At 48.2% G+C, this 19,385-nt stretch overlaps 1 protein-coding gene across 1 annotated transcript; it reads right to left on the minus strand.

The window, feature by feature from the left end:
* Nucleotides 1-3,321: 3,321 nt before the first annotated feature.
* Nucleotides 3,322-17,928, minus strand: KPTN (kaptin, actin binding protein). The gene is made up of 12 exons (XM_070949460.1): nt 17,541-17,928; nt 15,384-15,466; nt 12,344-12,428; nt 11,382-11,436; nt 9,316-9,391; nt 7,981-8,054; nt 7,006-7,115; nt 6,728-6,841; nt 6,392-6,464; nt 6,144-6,279; nt 4,626-4,835; nt 3,322-3,806 (listed from the first exon to the last, which is right to left on the minus strand). The coding sequence occupies exons 1-12, from the start codon at nt 17,884-17,886 to the stop codon at nt 3,666-3,668; spliced, it is 1,503 nt and encodes a 500-aa protein (XP_070805561.1). The 5' UTR covers nt 17,887-17,928; the 3' UTR covers nt 3,322-3,665.
* Between the last annotated feature and the right edge of the window lie 1,457 nt (nt 17,929-19,385).

Below are 19,385 nucleotides of genomic sequence, written 5' to 3' on the forward strand. Positions count from 1 at the left end.
GTTAGGACTTTTGCAGGGGTTACAGCAATGCGGGGTTTGTTTAACAAATCCATTATACTCAGAAACTGGGAGGGGGGAGGGCACGGGGGAATTAAAAATTGTGGTCACGGGGCTGCAGGACAGCTGTCAATCAAGTTGGTTGCCAGGTGCCCAAAATGTGATGTGGCTGTGTGGGTGCGTACGTGTTTGCAGCCGTTAAGAATTTCAAAATCGGGCCGTAAGTATTGCTTTTTGGGTGGAGGGTGTGGGGGGGAAGGCTCGTCGTAACTTCGAATGGTTGTTAAGCGAGGACTACTTGTGTACTTTCCCTGCTTCTGGTTAAATGTCTTAAAACGGAAGGAGAATCCGTCGCCTTTTGAGGCAGGCAGTTCCTCCATCCCTCCACCGTTCAAAGGCGTCTCCCCCGTTTATTTATCTAGTCCCGTCTGATCTGCAATATTTCCCTTCTTGGCTTTCGGGCGGCTTTTCGAAAGCGAACGGTGAATTCTCCTCCATTTTCTGCAGAACAGCTGTTCCTCACAGATCCCTTAATCTCCTCAGCAAGATCAGCAAACGCCTGGGCTCTTTCGAGGGTTCCTGAGGAGGATCTAGATTTTCTAGACACCTTGAGGGTGGAGGCCTCCGTTCCTGCAAAAGGTTCAGTAACCCCAGTCCTCGTTTTCTGCAGCTTTTAAGAAGCTCGTCGGAATAGAGATACAGCAGAATCCGGTTCGAGCCCTCCTCAGAATTGGGATTCCTGGATGTCAACAGCCCGAGGCACACGCATGCACGCACACACCTCCATCCCCAGGAGACACGCTGTTGTGTGACTTATGCAACGCGTGGAACTCTGGCTCCGCCTCCCTTCCAGCCATGGGGTGATTTCCCTCGCCTGAAGCCGAGGCGTGTGAATGGCCCACACTCCCTACAGGTGAAGACAAAACACACCTTGTGTGCCAAGGAGACACTGTGGAGCTTCCTGAACGGACAAGGGCAAGGCTACGGTTCCAGCCCCCCCACCTTTCCCAGCAGGGTAAGATACCACCCCCCAAAAAACACCCCTTCCTAATTGCAACGCTGCAAACTTCATTCTCTCCTCTTTCTCCCAAGCCATCTGTTCTCATTGGCCAGCAAAATCTGGAACAGGGACAGCTCTGTCGCTGTGCTGAGGAATAGGAGGAAGGAGAAGGAGGGAGGGAGGAGGGAGGGAAGAGAAAGAGGGTGGAGGAAGGAGGAAGAGGAAGGAGGGAGAAGGAAAAGGAGGAGGGTGTAGGAGGGAGAGGGAGGAGGTATAGGAGGAGGGAGGAGGAAGAAGAGGAGGGAGGGAAGAGGTACAGAAGGAGGGAGGAGGGAGAAGAGGAGGGAGAAGGAAGGAGGAAGAGGAGGAGGGAGGGAGGGAGGAAGAGAGGGTGGAGGAAGGAGGAGGAAGCGGGAGGGAGGAGGAAAAGGAGGGGAAGAGGAGGTGGAGGAGGGAGGAGGAGGAAGAGGGAGGAGGAAGAAGAGGAGGGAGGAAGAGGAGGGAGGGAGTAGGGAGGAAGAGGAGGAAGGAGTGAGAAGGAAAAGGAGAAGGGAGGAAGAGGTACAGGAGGAGGGAGGAGGGAGAAGAGGAGGGAGGGAGGAGCAAAAGGAGAAGGGGAAGAGGAGGTGGAGGAGGGAGGAGGAGGAAGAGGGGGGAGGAAGAAGAGGGGGGAGGGAGGAGGGAGGAAGAGGAGGGAGAAGGAAAAGGAGGAGGAAGAGGTACAGGAGGAGGGAGGAGGAAGAAGAGGAGGGAGGGAGGAGCAAAAGGAGAAGGGGAAGAGGAGGTGGAGGAGGGAGGAGGAAGAGGGGGAGGAAGAAGAGGAGGGAGGGAGGAGGGAGGAAGAGGGGGAAGGAGGGAGAAGGAAAAGGAGGAGGGAGGAAGAGGTACAGGAGGAGGGAGGAGGAAGAAGAGGAGGGAGGGAGGAGCAAAAGGAGAAGGGGAAGAGGAGGTGGAGGAGGGAGGAGGAGGAAGAGGGGGGGAGGAAGGAGGGAGGGAGGAGGGAGGAAGAGGAGGAAGGAGGGAGAAGGAAAAGGAGGAGGGAGGAAGAGGTACAGGAGGAGGGAGGAGGAAGAAGAGGAGGGAGGGAGGAGGAAGAGGGAGAAGGAAGGAGGAAGAGGAGGGAGGAGGAAGAAAAGGAGGAGGGAGGAGGAGGAAGGAGGAAAAAGAGAAGGAGGTAGAGGAGGAGAAGGAAAAGGAGGGGGAGGAGGAGGAGGAAAGTGAGAATCTGGAGATGTTGATGTGGGGAAGAGCAGCAGCAGCACCCCACTGCCTCCTCCATTAGTACCACCTGAACATATAAGGCAGGAGGCTCAATCGACTGGTATTCTTAGCCTCAACTTTCAAAGGGTCAAATTCAAATTTCAATTGGGAAATTTCTCCCGTGTTCTAGCTTGATTCAAAGCATCCAAGGCTCCCCAGACGAGAGCAAAAAGGCCCGGTGGGAGGCGCTTCCTTGCCTCTTAAGAGCTGCGGTGGCTCAGTGGTTAGAGTGCAGTACTGCAGGCTACCTCTGCTGACTGCCGGCTGCCTGCAAATTGGCAGTTCGAATCTCACCAGGCTCAAGGTTGACTCGGCCTTCCGTCCTTCTGAGGTCAGTAAAATGAGGACCCAAATTGTTGGGGGGGGCAAGAGGCTCACTCTGTAATCCGCTGAGAGGGCTGGAAAGCATTGTGAAGCGGTATATAAGTCTAAGTGCTTATTGCTATTGCTATTGTTATCCCCCTCTGATACTTTTCTTCCGTTCTCTTGGAAGACTTAAGTGGCCCCTTACTCTCAGAAGCTCTGCCAGCTGGACAGAGAGGACGCCGAGTGCGAGTAACTTAGCAGCGGTTCTCAAGTCTTCTTGTGCCAGATTATTTGTCCCGACAGAGTGCAGACATCACTCATCGTACCCGCGGTCCTCGACTTACAACCACCACTGAGCCCGAAGTTCACATTGCTACGTGAGAAATCTGTTAAGTGAGTTTTGTCCCATTTTTTCTTGACACCGTTCTTAAAGTGACTCACCGAAGCTGTTAAGTGAGTAACTCAGTTGTTAAGTGAATCCGATTTCCCCCATTGACTTTGCTTGTCAGAAGGTCGCAAAAGGGGATCAGGTGATCCCCGGGACACTGTGACCGTCATAAATAGGAAGCAGCCCGCCAAATTTTTGATCCCGTGACCCCCGGGGGATGTTGCAACAGGGTCGTAAGTGTGAAAAATGGTCGTAAGTCACTTTTTTCCCAGCGATCGCCGTTGCCAACTTTGAACGAACTCAACAACTTTCAACGTTTGTCACTAAACGAACTGTGGACTATCTGTACAAATATTTATTTTCTATTTATGATGGTCTGAGTCATTTGGAGGAGCCCCCCCCGCCCCCCATTCTTGGAGGCACATGGAGACAAATAAGTTACTAAAGTTTGCTGCCCGCAACGCATTTCCTGTGTTTGTGGCACATCCTTTCAGGTTGGCGGCAGTTATGCCAGTGAAAAGTGTCATGGGAAGGGATTGGGTCTTCTCGCCGCCCTTCGCAGCCGCCTAAATTAAATTTCCACGCTCTTTCCGGGACCCTGGAGAAGGCTGGGAGAATCCTTCGCATGAGGCTCTGCTCCCGATTCCATTCCTCATTTCTTGGGGATGAAAAGAGTGGGTGGGTGGGTGGGGAGGAAAAGCACAGCCAGAATCCTCACGTTCTTGGTCCTTGGCCATCCGTAGCCTCAACTCTGGAATCTTGCTCCTGCGCGGAAACGTTCGGTGGGGATGCCCGGTTTGTTGCTTCCACCCGAAGCCGCTCTAGAAGGCACTGGACGACGTCCGTCAGGCTGTGCTGTATTGAGAGGGGAAAAGCGGTGTTTGTTTGTTTGAAAATTTATACTGCCGCCTATTCACACATGGCGACATGCCCACCGAGGTCTGCACAAAACTATGCGGGCCGCTGCATTTTGCACCAACTGGAGCTTCAAACAAAAAAAAAAATGAGGTTTTGCAGCTGCACTGGCTCCCAGTGGTCTTCCGGGTGCGATTCAAGGTGTTGGTTACCACCTTTAAAGCGCTCCATGGCATAGGACCCGGGTATCTTCGAGACCGTCTTCTGCCACCAACAGCCTCCCACCGACCAGTCCGCTCCCACAGAGAGGGTCTCCTCAGGGTGCCATCGGCCAAGTTATGTCGGCTGGCGACACCCAGGGGGAGGGCCTTCTCTGTGGGAGCCCCAGCCCTGTGGAATGAACTGCCCCCGGAAATACGTAAGATCTCCGACCTCCGGGTGTTTCGCTGCGCACTCAAGACCCTGTTGTTCCGCCAGGCCGGGCTATCAACATAATAGTTTTAAATTGGGGTATTTTAAATTTTCGGGGTTTTAAACCAGGCCAAATCTATTTAATTATTTTAATTTTTAATCATTGTTTTGTCTTGTGTTTTTAAATCAGCTGTACACCGCCCTGAGTCCTTCGGGAGAAGGGCGGTATAGAGATAAAATTATTATTTATTTATTTATTTATAACCTGTTTGTAATTGTTAACTGTAAATTAAATTGTAATTCAACTGTAACTTGAAAGAAGAACGTTCTGGTAAATGTTGCCTCTGCCTCTTGGGAGGGCTTTGCTGGAGGTGCCTTCTACCCTCTTTCTTCTCCTGGCACACAAACCTGGAGTATATGCAGCCCCTTGAGACACACCACGGCCAGTTCGCAGAGTCCGTCGCAGGTCAGGTCTACGTAGTCCATGGACAACAAAGGGCTGGGGAAAGTGCGCTGCCAGAGGAGGCGGAAGTCCCCGCGAGGCTGCTGGGAACAGTGGCGTCTCGCTGTGGTCGCGACACGCGTGTTTTCAGCCCGGTATTTGTAGCATAAAAGCTCCTAAAAGACCAAGGAGGTTGCATAATACTGCTAAGCAGGAGATGAAAAATAAAATCAATCTAGAATCTCAGCGTTCTTAAAAAACCAAGTTTCTATCCCTCATGGTTACGGAAGCGAAAAAGGGACATTTTCAGCTGCTGGCATCTGATCCTCTCAAGCCAAAGATATCTGTGGCATTAAAGCTCCTAAAAGACCAAGGAGGCTGTATAATACTGCTAAGCAAGAAATGAAAAATAAAATCAACCAATGTAGGCGTTGCGGCTTGTCAGCCACCGGCCCCTCCGGCACCAGAATCAGAGGAGGAGGAGGAGGAGGAGGCGTGGGAGTCAGGATCAGCATCAAGGCAACCCGAGAGCTCCAAGGGGGAAGAGGGAATGGAGCTGGCAGAGAAAGAGAGACAGAGGCGGAGTCTGGACCGTCCGTCAGCCCTCAGATGGAGAGTCAACGGCCCCCAGGTCTGGAGGTGGCTGATGAGGAAGAGGAGGAACAGCTGAGTCCAGTGCCTGACAAAGGGAAGCGCAGAAGGCAGAGGAGAGGAGAGCAGTGGAAATCTATGAGCCGGTCCTCGGGACGGAAGAGCCACCGCTGCTAGTGAAGCCCTACCCTAGCTCTGGGCAATGGTGAAATGTAAAATTTGGTTCTGTGGGCGTGGCTTGGTGGTGGTGGGTCATGTGACTGGGTGGGCATGGTCAACGTTTTGTTTTTTACTTTTAAAAGCCGAAGAGGTTGTAGAAAACATGCTTTTAAAAGCCTCTGAGGATCCCAGCTGAGCCGCGCCATCATCAGAGGCTTTTTTTTTTTACTTTTAAAAGCATTTTTTTGGCCAAAGAACCAGATCTGACCATACCGTGGGCCTTGTGTTTGACACCCCTGGTCTAGGAAAATGCCTTTTTTTAAAAAAAGTTTTTTAATTTTTTTAAGACAAACAAACATTTAAAACATCATTCATTTCTTCCATGTGACATCTCGGTGTTATCTCCAAAAAGTTCTTCTCTTCTCTTATCTCTTCTCTCTTCGTTCTCAACAAATCCATTACAAAAATTTTCCACTAATATGGTATTCTTGTTATAACATTTTTTTATCAATCTCTTTTATTATCTCTTTTCCAGCCAAGAGTAAAATTGCTTCCATATCTTAAAGTATTCTGACTCTTCTCTTTCTTTTATCATCATAGTTGATCTGTTCATTTCCGCAGAGTCTAGAATTTTTTTAATTACTTTAGGAAAATGCCTTTAATCGTAATTTAACTGGGAAAAAAACAAGACAGCCATACCTTGCCACAAGGACAGGAATGGCCAACCTCTTTACCTGCCCGTAGGTGCCCAGCAAGATCTCCGGCTCGCTATCAAAGTCGACATCTGTCACCAGGGCACAGAGCACGCTGTCGTACTGGTCACTCAGGGGTAAGACCAACTGGTCCTCCAGACCACTGTGCAGCACGTTCCTAGAAGGGACAGGGGAAAAAAAAAACAACAACAAGCTCTCAAGCAAGCAGAAGCCAGGTGGGTGGGTGGATGACTGGGGGACAGATTTCCCGTTCCACCTACTTTACTCACCGGTAAACCACCGAGAGTTCGAGCGTGCTGGTTACGAGGACGCTGTAGCTTTGAGGGTTGGGATCGGTGCTGCCTGGGTGAGATGCAAAGGATCATAGAGCAGAGAAGTTGGGTTGAATGCGGTGCTTCCCAACCTTGGCAACTTGAAGAGGGATGGACTTCAACTCCCAGAATTCCCCAGCCAGCTATGCTGGCTGGGGAATTCTGGGAGTTGAAGTCCACCCTTCTTCAAGTTGATTGAGAAAGATGGAGATGAGGATTTACATGATTCCTCTGGGCCGCCAAGGGGGAGACTGTCCTTCCCAGTCCCCATTTCCCCTTCCCTTCGGATCTCACCTTTCGAAGACACAATCCCAGGTGGGTCATCAGGCTGGCCGATGCTTGGGAGAGCAAAAACCAGGACCTTGGAGATGGGACCGTCCTGTTGGATGCTCCAGCTCTGCAGCACCACTTGAGTCCAGAGGAAGACAAGGGGCACCAATCAATCAACCCAAGAGCCCTTCGCTTACCAGGCTGCAGTCCAAGCTTTCAGGAAGAGCCAGAGTTAAGCCCCCATCCCCCACCCCACCCCGGAGGAAAGGGATGGAGGAGGAGTGGGGGAGGAGAAATCTTACCTCGCTCGGCTGGTTCAACCTGAGCAACCCGGATGTATCCGCTCTGGCAGCCAAAAGCTGTGATCCGCTGACCCGAATGGGGAATGTTGTAGACGTCGAGCCAGAGGACGCTGTGAAGAGGGGAAGGATCGTGAGAGAAAGGTTTGGGGGGTGGGAGGGAGGGAGGGAGGGAGGGAAGGAAAGAAAGAAGGAAGGAAGGAAAGAGAGAAGGGAGGGAGGGAGGGAAGGAAGAAAGGAAGGAGAGAAAGAAGGGAGGGAGGGAGGAAGGAAGGAGTGAGAGAGGATGGGAGGGAAGGAAGGAAGGAAGGAAGGAAGGAAGGAAGGAAGGAAGGAAGGAAGGAGAGAAAAGGAAAGGAGTGAGGGAAGGAAGAAAGAAAGGAAGGAGCGAAAGAAGGGAGGGAAGGAGGGAGGGAGGGAGGGAAGGAAAGAAAGGAAGGAGGGAGGGAGGGAAGGAAGGAAGGAAGGAGAGAAAAAAGGGAGGGAGAGAGGAAGGAAGGAGTGAGAGAGGATGGAAGAGAAGGAAGGAAGGAAGGAGAGAAAGAAAGGAAGGAGCAAAAGAAGGGAGGGAAGGAGGGAAGAATGGAAGAAGAAAAAGAAGGGAGGGAGTGAAGGAAGAAATGAAGGAGAGAAAGGAGGGAGGGAAGGACAGAAGGGAGGGAGGAAAATGGGAATGAGAAGGACAGAAGGATGGAAACAAGGAAGGAAAGAAAGAAAAAGAGGAAAGAAGGAAGGGTTAGGGCTAGGGCTCCATTACGGTCATAAACTGAGGATTACCTGTGTTAAGTCCCTACGGCACCCAACACACTAACCTCTAGTTTAATTAGCAAACCGCAAACGTCTTGGTTTCACACAAGACGTCCAACTAAACCCAGTCAGCCACATTACGGCTTAGCGGATCACTGAGCCAAGTCACGATCCATTGCCTCCTTTCATTCTGCCCACCTCGAGCCTTGATAACAAACCAGGTTTGCTTACTTGCTGGGCAGTTCCTTAAGCTCTGGAAAGAGATTCTCGACCGGCTGCTCCTCAAATTGATGGAGTTCTTCATTCTGCAACATAAATAAATAAAATAAGGTACGGGCAGGTCCTTGTCTTACGACCCCCATTAAGCCCCAGAATTCTGCCTACAGCCTTGGGATTTCCGGGGGGGTCTCCTATCCAATTGCTATTTAGCTCTGCTCACATAGAAGACGGGGACAAAGAAATCCATATTTTCTGCTTGTCCCTTATTATTTCTTTCCCCAGTTCATCTTTACTTTCCTCCCAGCCCAAGAATTATAAACACAGGTAGTCCTTGACCTACAACACAACTGGGGCCCAGGTTTCCATTGCTAGTTGCTTAAGTGAGTTTTGTCCCGTTTTTTACGACCGTCCTGGCCACAGTTGTTTAGTGAATCAATGCACTTGTTAAGTTAGTCACAGGGTTGTTAAGTGAACCTGATTTCCCCCTTGATTTTGCTGGTCAGGAGAGGGGATCACGTGACCCTCCCGGGGGCATTGCAACCATCATAAATTACGAGTCGGTCTGAAATTGGAATCCCGTGATCAAGGGGGATCCCACAAAGGTTGTAACTCTGAAAAAGGGTTGTTAAGTCACTTTTTAATCAATCCCCGTTGTAACTCTGGTCACTAAATGAAGTATTGTAAGTCGAGGACTACGTGTAGCTGAGAGATGACCTTTCCCTTCCGAAGACTCCATCAGAAATTTCTAATCGTGATGACTCAAAGCTTTGCCAGTCTCTCCCTCCCTCGCTCAGCTCACACCAGAAAAGGTGTAAAAACTGTTGGCTTTCTTTCTTTCTTTTTTTTTTTTAACTTTAAGAGATGAAAGGCTTTATCTCACTACACAGTGATTTGATCGGGGGGGGGGGGGGGGGAAGATACCAGAGATATGATGGAACAAAAGAAAGAAAAGGGGAAGGGGGCCTTTGCAGTAGAATCATTATCATCTTTTAACAACCCCATAATTCCTTGGGCGGTGGAGTCTGAATGGAGCTGAGTGTTTAATGGCTGGATGCCTTTCCTGTTGCCAGTACGGAGTTTTGTTCAGCAGATAATATTCTCATTGTGCCCAGGGAGAGAGAAATATCTGCCTCTACCTAGCATTGAACTCACAGCCTCCTGATTGTGAGGCAAAATCTCCACCTCTAAGCCACCGCACCACTCCAACCTTTGCAGTAGAATACCGGGATTTTTTTTTAAAAAAAAAAAAACAAGAAACCACAAAGGACGTAAAGGAGAACTCCAGGGGCACCATTGAGGAGAGGGACTAGAATGCCCAGAGAGGCCAAGTCCATCTGGAGATCTCACCTCTTTGTAAAGATGAATCGCGGGATCGTTTCCACTCAGAAGGAAGACGGTCTCCGGCCGATCAGCAACTTGGACTCTACGACACGAAAAGCGGCATCGAATGTGTCAGTTTTGAAATCCCACCACCGTACTCCACAAGGAGAATACATGTGTTCAAATGCAAAATCTGTGTCTAGTTTAATGAAAAGGAGGAGGAGGGGGTGGCCTGATAGCAGCCTTCCAATGTCTGAAGGGGCTGCCACAAAGAAGAAGGGGTCAACCTATGCTCCAAAGCACCTGAGGGCAGGACAAGAAGCAATGGATGGAAACTAATCAAGGAGAGAAGCAACTTAGAACTAAGGAGGAATTTCCTGACAGGGAGATAAATTGATCAGTGGAACAACTTGCCTCCAGAAGTTGTGAATGCTCCAACACTGGAAGCTTTCAAGAAGAGGTTGGATAACCGTTTGTCTGAAGTGGTGTAGGGTTTCCTGCCTGGGCAGGGGTTGGACTAGAAGACCTCCAAGGTCCCTTCCAACCTCTCTTATTTTGTTATTACTGTGTTTCTCCAAAAATAAGACCCAACCAGAAAATAAGCCCTATCATGATTTTTCAGGGTGCTCGTAATATAAGCCCTACCCCAAAAATAAGCCCCTGTTAAGATCGTCAGCCAGACGGACGCATTTAGTACTGTATTTCCCTGAAAATAAGACCTAACCGGAAAATAAGCCCTAATGAGTCTTTGGAACAAAAATGAATATAAGACCTGGTCTTATTTTCTGGGAAATAAGACAGGTAATATCCGTTTAGAGTAATTTTCCCCAACCAAGGAAATCATTGGATTTCAAAGATCAGCATCTACAATTAGGTATTGCCAAAGTTGCGTTACGGGCATATTAATTTGAGGCTTGCTGTACATCAAAACACCAGAAAGAGGCCAGTTTAAGAGAATTGCTCTGTCGCCAGTTCCACTTAAGTGGACACTGGGCAAAGGAAGGAATAGAAAAGAATTCATTATCCTATGTTTCTGATCAGATCCTTGTTCCTTCTCGAGTGCGGAAGCGTCTCAGAGGAGACATGGCTAAGGGAGTGACTCATGACGAGGGATAAAGGACTGGCTCATCGAAGAGGAAGCAAGGCTGAGTTTAACCATAGTAACAACTTTGGAGCTGCAGTGCACCTCCAACTAGTTTAATTTAGAAGATTCTTGGAGCTCTACTCATCAGCTGGGTGGAGAACTCAAGCATCCTGCTCAGAAAGTGAAGCAGACAAATATAGAAAGTGTATGTTTTCCCTGAATTACAGTATATTAGTCATGGCAGACTTACGTCATTCTCCAGGTTCAAGGCCATGAACATCACTCGTTGGAGAACAACAAATTTTCTTTCTTTCTTTCCTTCCTTCCTCCCTCCCTTCCTTCTTCTCTCCCTCTCTCCCTCCTTCCTTCCATTCCTATTTTCTCCCTCTCTCCTTCGTCTTGCATTCCCTTTTCTTGTCTTCCCCTTCCTTCCTTCCTTCCTTCCTTCCTTCCTTCCTTCCTTCCTTCCTTCCCTTGCCTTTTCCTTCCTTCCTTCCTTCCCTCCCTCTTTCCCTTCCCTATTTCCTTCCTCCCTCCCTCATCTTCCCCTTCCTTCCTTGCCTTCTTCTTCTTCTCTCCCTTCCTTCCATTCCTATTTCCTTCCTCCCTCACCTTGCACTCTTTCTCGTCTTCCCCTTCCTTCCTTGCCTTGCCTTCTCCTTCCTTTCTTCCTTCCCTCCTTCCTTCTTCTCTCCCTCCCTCCTTCCTTCCATTCCTATTTCCGTCTTTCCTTCCTCCCTCATCTTGCATTCTCCTTTCGTCTCCTGTCTTCTCCTCCCTTCCTTGTCCTGACTTGTTCTTCCTTCTATTCCCATTTTCTCCCTCCCTCCCTCCCTTCTTTCCTTTCCTGCCTTATCTGCCCTTCTTTCTTTTCCTTTTCTTTCCTTCCCTTCCCTTCCTAAAAGACAAGTAAACACCAATATGTGGAGTTTCTGCATGGATATGTCTGCGTTAACGCTGGCAGGGGAAGGTGGCTAATGGCAAAGGCCTGCTTTTTTGAGCTACGTACTCTGCATGGTACAGCTGGAAAGGTGTGAACTGCAATTCCAGGTTCAAGCAGCTTTCTGTGAAGAACCCAAAAGGGGGAAAAAAGTTAACAGGTATAAAAACCAATGAGAAACAGGATCTGACTGAGAAGGAAGCTCAGCAGAAGCACCTCACTGAGGACTAGGAGCATAGGCTTTCCAAGCAGAGGAAAGACCTGCAGGAGTGCAAGGCCAGGTACCGGCGCCTGGAAGCTCAGCGGGCTGAGATGGTCAGTCAGTTCCAGGCCATGATGCAGTCCCGCTGGAACAAAGTCCTCTGGCTCTTTGCCACCAGTGGCGCTTCCCTCCTGCCTTCACCCAAAGCCCCACACCAGGAGGCTGAAGAAGACCCCAAGTTGGAATTTCTGCCCCCCTCCGACCCACACAAGTAGACCCTGAAGGGGGAGACTCTCTGAAGCAACACAAGTGTTCACTGCACTTATCCGGCCCAGGGACCACAGTTTGAAGACCCCTGATTTAGCGCAATATAAATAATGCAAATAATTTTTCTGCGGACCATCAAAATTTTCTCGTGGACCACCAGTGGTCCACGGACCACCTGTTGGTGACCGCTGCTTTAGAAAGCCTTGAAGAGGCCAGGGAAGGAAAAGGAGCCGAGGTGGCGCAGTGGTTAGAGTGCAGTACTGCAGCTACTTCAGCTGACTGCTAGTTCAGCAGATCAAATCTCACCGGCTCAAGGTTGACTCAGCCTTCCATCCTTCCGAGGTGGGTAAAATGAGGACCCACCCCAAAATGTTGGGGGGCAATATGCTAATGCAATATGCTATTATGCAATATGCCAAATGCTAACTTTATAAACCGCTTAGAGAGGGCTGTAAAGCACTATGAAGCGGTATAGAAGTCTAAATAAAAAAATAATAAAAAAAACGGGGGGGGTGGGGAAAAGATGGAATCGCAGAACAGAGGTTGTGCAGAGAAAACTCACGTGCAATCGAATCCAGATTATATTCAGAGCCGGGTTCATAGTCGCAATAAATATTAAGGAAGGGGCTGGCTTTGTCTCCAGAATCCTGAAAAAGGAAAATAAGACCATTTAAAAACAAACAAAAAAATGTGGTTTATATTCCACGATGTGAAAAAAGTTTGGGGCAGAAATAGGGATGGAAATGCCTGGAATTCAGAGCGACCTCTTGCAGACAGACCCCAGGTGTGCCAGGTGCCACCACACCAGGTAGTGGAAAGCTACCGGGGGGGGGAGGATGTTTTTGGCTGACCTGTGATTACGACAAAGGAATAAAATTACAGTTAGTCCCCGACTTAGGACCACAATGGAGCCCAACTTTTCCGTTGCTCAGCGAGACAGTTCTTACGTGAGCTTTCCTAAGCGAATCCCCGCCGTTGTTCAGTTACTCGCATGGTTGTTAAGTGAATCCGGCTTCCCCACTGACTTGGTGCTTGTCAGATGGTCGCAAAAGGGGATCACGTGATCCCGGGACACGACGACCGTCATAAATAGGAGTCTGTTGCCAAGCATCCGAAGTTTGATCATGTAATCGCAGGGATGCGGCAACGGTTGTAAGTGTGAAAAAACGGTCATAAGTCCCTTTTCTCAGTGCCGTGGTGACTTCGAACGGTCGTTAAATTAAACCGTTGTAAGTCGAGGACTACCTGTATTATCCACCGGACCTGTCACTAAGTGAATAAAGATGAGTGATGGAGAACACAGGTTCTAGGGAAAAGATGAGAAATATGTTTAGCCAAAAAAAAAAGGAGAGGGGAGAAAACCAAGAGAAAATTCATACACAATTATCATATTAATGGTATTTTTTTCTTTTAACACCAGTGTTACATGTTAATAAAGCCTATAAAATATCCTTGGGCTGCTGCCAATCATTCCGTCCCGCCCAGTTGCTAAGCAACAGCAAGAAGAGGCGGAATAACCAGGAATACTCAACTGGGAATATGAGGGACAGGAGATACTCCCCCCTCCCAAAAGAAGAATCCAGCGCATGAGACATCAAAAAGCATAGATCTCAGAGTGCCTAGAGTGTCCTCTAGATTTTATCTTATTAAAGCAGCCTTAGTCCATATGGATGGGGACAATCCCATGATTGATTTGAGGGGTGAGCCGCGGTGGCGCAGTGGTTAGAGTGCAGTACTGCAGGCTACTTCTGCTGCCTGCTGGCTGCCTGCAATTTGGCAGTTCGAATCTCACCAGGTTCAAGACTGACTCAGCCTTCCATCCTTCCAAAGTGGGTTAATGAGGACCCAGATTTCTAGGGGGGGGCAATATACTGACTCTGTAAACAGCTTAGAGAGGGCTGTGAAGTGGTATATAAGTCTAAGTGCTATTGCTCTTCCTTTTCTCTCTCTCTCTCCTTCCTTCCTTCCTTCCTTCCTTCGATGGTGCACAGTGGTTAGAATGCAGCATTGCAGGCAAACTCTGCCCACTGCTAGCAGTTCAATCCTGACCGGCTCAAGGCTGACTCAGCCTTCCATCCTTCTGAGGTCGGTAAAATGAGGACCCAGATTGTTGGGGGCAATATGCTGACTCTGTAAACTGCTTAGAGAGGGCTGTAAAGCAGTGTGAAGCGGTATATACCGTGTTTCCCCGAAAATAAGACCCTGTCTTACATTTTTTTGAACCCTGAAATAAGCGCTTGGCCTTATTGCCATGCGCTCAAAAGCCCGATTGGGCTTATTATCAGGGGATGTCTTATTTTGGGGGAAACAGGGTAAGTCTATTGTTATTTATGCAAATGAATAATCCAGACAAATCCATGGATTGAAAGAACCCTTTGAAGTCACCTCTGGCCATTGCATGGCCTACAATAATTCTGTTCCATTAGCAGTCAACCTACACTTGGCCAAAAAGTTAAAAGGCTATTTTATTCTTGCATCGATGCGAGCGAATTCAGCTCGAGTCACAGAAATCAGATCAAGCACTGGGGGCCTTCCATCGTTCCAAAGTTTTCAGAGGTGCCCTCTGCTGTTTTAAATGGTAGTTTCTGTGATGTTAAGATTAAAGCCATGAATTGCTCAGATGCACCAGAGACCTTAGAGGTCTGTGTTGTTAGGCATCCTTCTTTGCCTTTTGTTTTCCCTTTTTCTTCCTTTCTTTTGTATTTTAAAATTCTGCACTCTCCTATTTGGCCTTTTATTTCCCATTGTTTCTCCTTTCTCCTTCCTTTTTTGTGTCTTTAATTGTTAATCCTAGTATGCTTATTTTGTATTTTAAAATCATAAAATTTTTTATTTTATCCTTTATTTCTTATTATTTTCCATCTCTTTTCCCTCTTTCTTGTCTTTCCACTGTTAATGTCAGTGTAATCATTTAATCATTCATGCCGGAAAATGGAAGAACACCTCTTCCGGTTTCCGGCACTGCCGCACACACAAATGCTAGCTGATTGTCGTGTGCTCATGCGTGCCAGAAACCTAGAAGAGGAACAGGCGATGCCACACATGCCAGGTGACATGGCTCCACGTGCCACTTCGGGCATGCGTGCGATGGGTTCGTCATCACGGATCTAGAAGGTACCTACTGAGAACAGCTGCTCGGTAGCACAATTTTGTGATGGAAACCGGAACAAAAATCGAGTTCCAAGGACAGCAAAGAAAATGTTTGATTTGCAGCCCAGAACATTTCTGCAAGAACGCCCCATATCCAGTGGTGGGTTTCAATTTTTTTTACTACCAGTTCTGTGGGTGTGGCATGGTTTGGTGGGCATGGCAGGGGAAGGATACTGTAAAATCTCCATTCCCTCCCCACTCCAGGGGGAGGTTACTGCAAAATCCCCATTTCCAGCTGGGACTCGGGAGGCAGAGAATAGATGGGGGCGGGGCCAGTCAGAATTTTTACTACCGGTTCTCTGAACTACTCAAAATTTCCACTACCGGTTCTCCAGAACTGGTCAGAACCTGCTGAAACCCACCTCTGCGCATACTTTAAATGAACACAGCAAACGTAGCCATGTCACTGTAATGAATTGCAGGAAAAACAATGAATGAAATGACCTGCATACCTTAATGAAGGTGATGCCCACGACAAGGCCTCTTTTGGGAGATGGTTTGTTGAAAGTGTCAATAGAAACAATCTCAGCATCAACTGGAAGAGAGACAGAAAAAAAAAAGAAGAGCTACTTATGTTATGCAAGCCTTCCAAAGATCACAGGAAAAAAAAAAACCACTATCTACTCTTGCAGATAGCAGTTATATTTTACAAATGCACTATTTCTAACTTGGAATCTCCTTCATATACAGGAAGCCCTCAATTTAAAACCACATTCGAGCCCAAAATTTCTGTTGCTGAGACATTTGTTAAGTGAGTTTTGCCCCCATTTTATGACCTTCCTTGTTAAATGAACTGCTGCAGTTGTTCAGTGAGTAACACGGTCATTGAGTGAATCACGACCCCAGGACATTGCAACCATCATAAATATGAGTTGGTTGACAAGAATCTGAATTTTTGATCATGTGACCATGGGGGGGGGGGATGCTGCTACGGTCCTGTGTGAAAAATGGTCGTAAGTCTTTTTTCAGTGCCATTTTAACTTCGGTCACTAGATGAACTGTCGTAAGTTGAGGACTACCTGTATAACATTTAGGCCCACACCAAAGATCTTAGAAGGCAGCGAAAATTACAACAGCATTTCAAAAGCTGCCTATGAAACCATGCCTATCAAAAACAAACACTTTTGTGTACAATAGACCCACCCATGTTTTAATGCTTTCCATATCCGTTGGATCACAAGTCCCAGCAGCACAGTGGGTAGTGTTATTATTACTGATTACAATTGCACATGGTGGGGAAGTGGCAAGTTGGGAAAAAAGCTGGTTTCCCTGCAGGAGGCAGCCCTAGCTGACCTCAACTACCCTAGAAAAGTGAAAGGGGATTGGGCTGAATGGATACATGGATGGGAGACCACAAGAAAATTACAGGGGAGGAACCAGGCTGAAGGAGACAACATAGAATAATAAGAATAGAGTAGAATGAATGAATGAGCTGGAAGGGATCTTGGAGGTCTTCTAATCAAGCCCTCTGCTCAAGCAGAACTTATAATATTTCAGATAAGTGACTGTCTAGGGGCTCTTCTTAAAAACATCCAGTGATGGAGCGCCCACTGGTTCCACTGGTTAATTGTCCTCGAATTGGGACGTTTCTCCTTAATTCCAGGTTGCTTCTCTCTTTGATTCATTTCCAACCATCGTTTCTTGTCCTGCCCTCCGGTATTTTGGAGAATAATTTGACCCCCTCTTCTTTGTGGCAGCCCCTCAAGTACTGGAATACTTGAGTTGGAAGGTACTTTGCATGTCTTCTAGTCAAACTCCCTGCTCAAGAAGGAAACCCTCTACCATTCCAGACAAATGATTGTCCAATCTCTTCTCAAAAACGTCTGGTGTTGGAGCATCCATAACTTCTGGAAGCAAGTCGTTCCATTGAATAATTGTCCTCACTGTCAAGAAATTTCTCCTTAGTTCTAAATTGCTTCTCTCCTTGATTAGTTTCCATCCGTCGCTTCTTGTCTTGCCTTCTGGTGCTTTGGAGAACAAGCTGACTCCCTCTTTGTGGCACCCCCTGAGATATTGGAAGACTGCTATCATGTCTCCCTTAGTCCTTCTTTTCATTAAACTAGACATACCCAGTTCCTGCAACTGTTCTTCATAAGTTGTAGCCTCCAGTCCCCTAATCATCTTCATTGCTCTTCTCGGCACTTTTTCCAGAGTCTCAACATCTTTTTTTATTATTATTATATGGTGACCAAAAGTGGATGCAAATCAGTGGTGAAATCCAAATTTTTTTACTACCGGTTCTGTGGGTGTGGCTTGGTGGGCATGGCAGGGGAAGGATACTGCAAAATTCCCATTCCCTCCCCACTCCTGGGGGAAGGATATTGCAAAATCCCCATTCCCACCCCACTCTGGGGGCAGCCAGAGGTGGTATTTGCTGGTTCTCTGAACTACTCAAAACCTCTCCAGAACCTGCTGGATTTCACCCCTGATGCAAATATTCCAAGTGGGGTCTTCTTACCAAAGTATTACAAAGTGGCATATTATTAACACTTCACCTGATCTTGAGTCTACCCCTGTTAATGCAGCAGGGAAGGCCAGGCAGGAGCCCCCAGCCCCCTCCCCTAAAGCCCCCCACCCCAGACATGGGCAGCCCCCACCCCCACCCTTACCTGGGATGTAGGTGAACTGCACCTCCCTGGCCACCGGCCGCAGGTTCCGCTTCATGTCTTGGTAGCGGAAATAAATGACTTTCCCTTTGAGGGTGGCCACCAGGAGCCCCCCCGGCCCTTCCCCAGAGGTCCCCGCCTGGCCTGGCCCCCCCAGCCCCGCTGGAAGGTCTGGTCCCCATTGGGATAAGAGCTCTCCCCCGGCTTCCTCCGCCCCTGCGGGACCCTCTTGTCCTCGCCCGCCCCCACGAGCCGCTCCGGGCAAGGCCGCCAGCCCGTAGACGTTGCTTTGGGAGGAAAAACGGGTGAAGCTGTCTTCCAGGAAGGGAGAGCTGCGGGGAGGCTCCATCCCGACTCAGGCACCGCCGGGGACAGCCCCGTCCGCCATGTCTTCTTCCCCACCCTAGGACGCGACGGCCAGAGTGGAGGGGGGGGCTTTCGACGCTGCAGTCGCGTTGCGGGTGACGTCGCCGGGAGGGCGCGGCGTCGTTGGACTCTGCGCTGTTGGAAGCCAGGCGGTGACGTCATCTAAGAGCCAGGCTGGAATGTTTGACCCAGTTTTTTGGCTTTTGTTTTCATTCTAATCTAAAATTGAAATTATTTTTTAAAAAAAAAACGTAGGCAGCCCTTGTTCTTTCCGCATGTAATACATTTGCCCCGTTTCCTTCTTCGACTTTGCTTCAGCTCTGGAGGCTTTTTTTTTAAAGAAGAGACTGGACAGCCGCTTGTCTTTCTGTTTTGAGCAGGGGGTTGGACTAGATGACCTCCAAGGTCCCTTTCCGCCTCTATTCTGATGGATGGACTGTAGATATTGTAAGAGAGCCTATGGTGACCTCAGTGACATTTTAGAAAAACTGGGTTTTTCTAAAGGACAGCAGCAGCATCCTGAGAGATTTTTTGGGATTAAAGTATCGTGTTTCCCCAAAAATAAGACCCTGTCTTATATATTTTTTGAACCCTGAAATAAGCGCTTGGCCTTATTACCGTGCGCTCGAAAGCCCAATTGGGCTTATTATCAGGGGATTTATTTATTTATTTATTTTATTTTATTTTATTAGGCTTAGATGCCACCCTATCTCCAATAGACTCAGGGCGACTCACAATAAAAACCACAATAATCCATTATACAAAGTTAAAATGCCTAATTAAATCAGATAAAGCTAAAAAACCCATATAAAACCCCATCAATCCAGGCCGGGGGATTCGAATAACCAAGTTTTTAATTCGCGGCGAAAGATGCGAAGGTCAAGAGCCAACCGGAGCCCCAAGGGGAGTTGATTCCAGAGGGTGGGTGCACCCACAGAGAAGGCTCTACCCCTGGGGGCCGCCAGCCGACATTGTCTCGCCGACGGCACCCTGAGCAGGCCCTCCCTATGGGCGCGAACCGGGCGATGGGATGTTGCTGCTGGCTGCAGGTGGTCCGCCAAATATCCTGGGCCCAAGCCATGTCTTATTTTGGGGGAAACAGGGTACTTGGAAAGGTTTTTTCCCATTTCAAAAGGTCTCGAGAAACAGAATGGATTTGTAACCCATTAAAATTGATAACATGCTTGAAATATAACTAATGCCCGCTACCTATCTTCTCCTCACCCTACCCCAATTTAAATCCCACATTAGTCATTATGCCTTTAATAAGTCAAAATTCCTGATCTCTTCTGTAATAACTTTACCCGTGCTTTCACCCAATTACAGGTAGTCCTCAACTTACGACCGCAATCGAGCCCCAAATTTCTGTTGTTAAGTGAAACATTTGTTCAGTGAGCTTGCCCCATTTTACGACTTTCCTTGCTGCAGTTGTTTCTTTGCAGTTGTTAAATTAGTAACACGGTTGTTAAGCGAATCTGGCTT

This window comes from Pituophis catenifer, unplaced genomic scaffold (assembly GCF_029215685.1).
Source record: "Pituophis catenifer annectens isolate HBS135680 unplaced genomic scaffold, rPitCat1.0.hap2 SCAF_9, whole genome shotgun sequence".
NCBI classification, from domain to species: Eukaryota; Metazoa; Chordata; class Lepidosauria; order Squamata; family Colubridae; genus Pituophis; species Pituophis catenifer.

Bases quoted from the DNA above. Each gene is read 5' to 3' on its own strand.
- KPTN (XM_070949460.1), bottom strand. From the start codon at position 17,886: ATGGAGCCTCCCCGCAGCTCTCCCTTCCTGGAAGACAGCTTCACCCGT. The intron at 11,437-12,343 runs GTGAGTTTTCTC...GGTTCTTCACAG, and splicing joins TAATCTGGATTCGATTGCAC to AAAGCTGCTTGAACCTGGAA. The intron at 4,836-6,143 runs GTAAAGAGGTTG...TTGGTCTTTTAG, and splicing joins TGCTGGGCACCTACGGGCAG to GAGCTTTTATGCTACAAATA.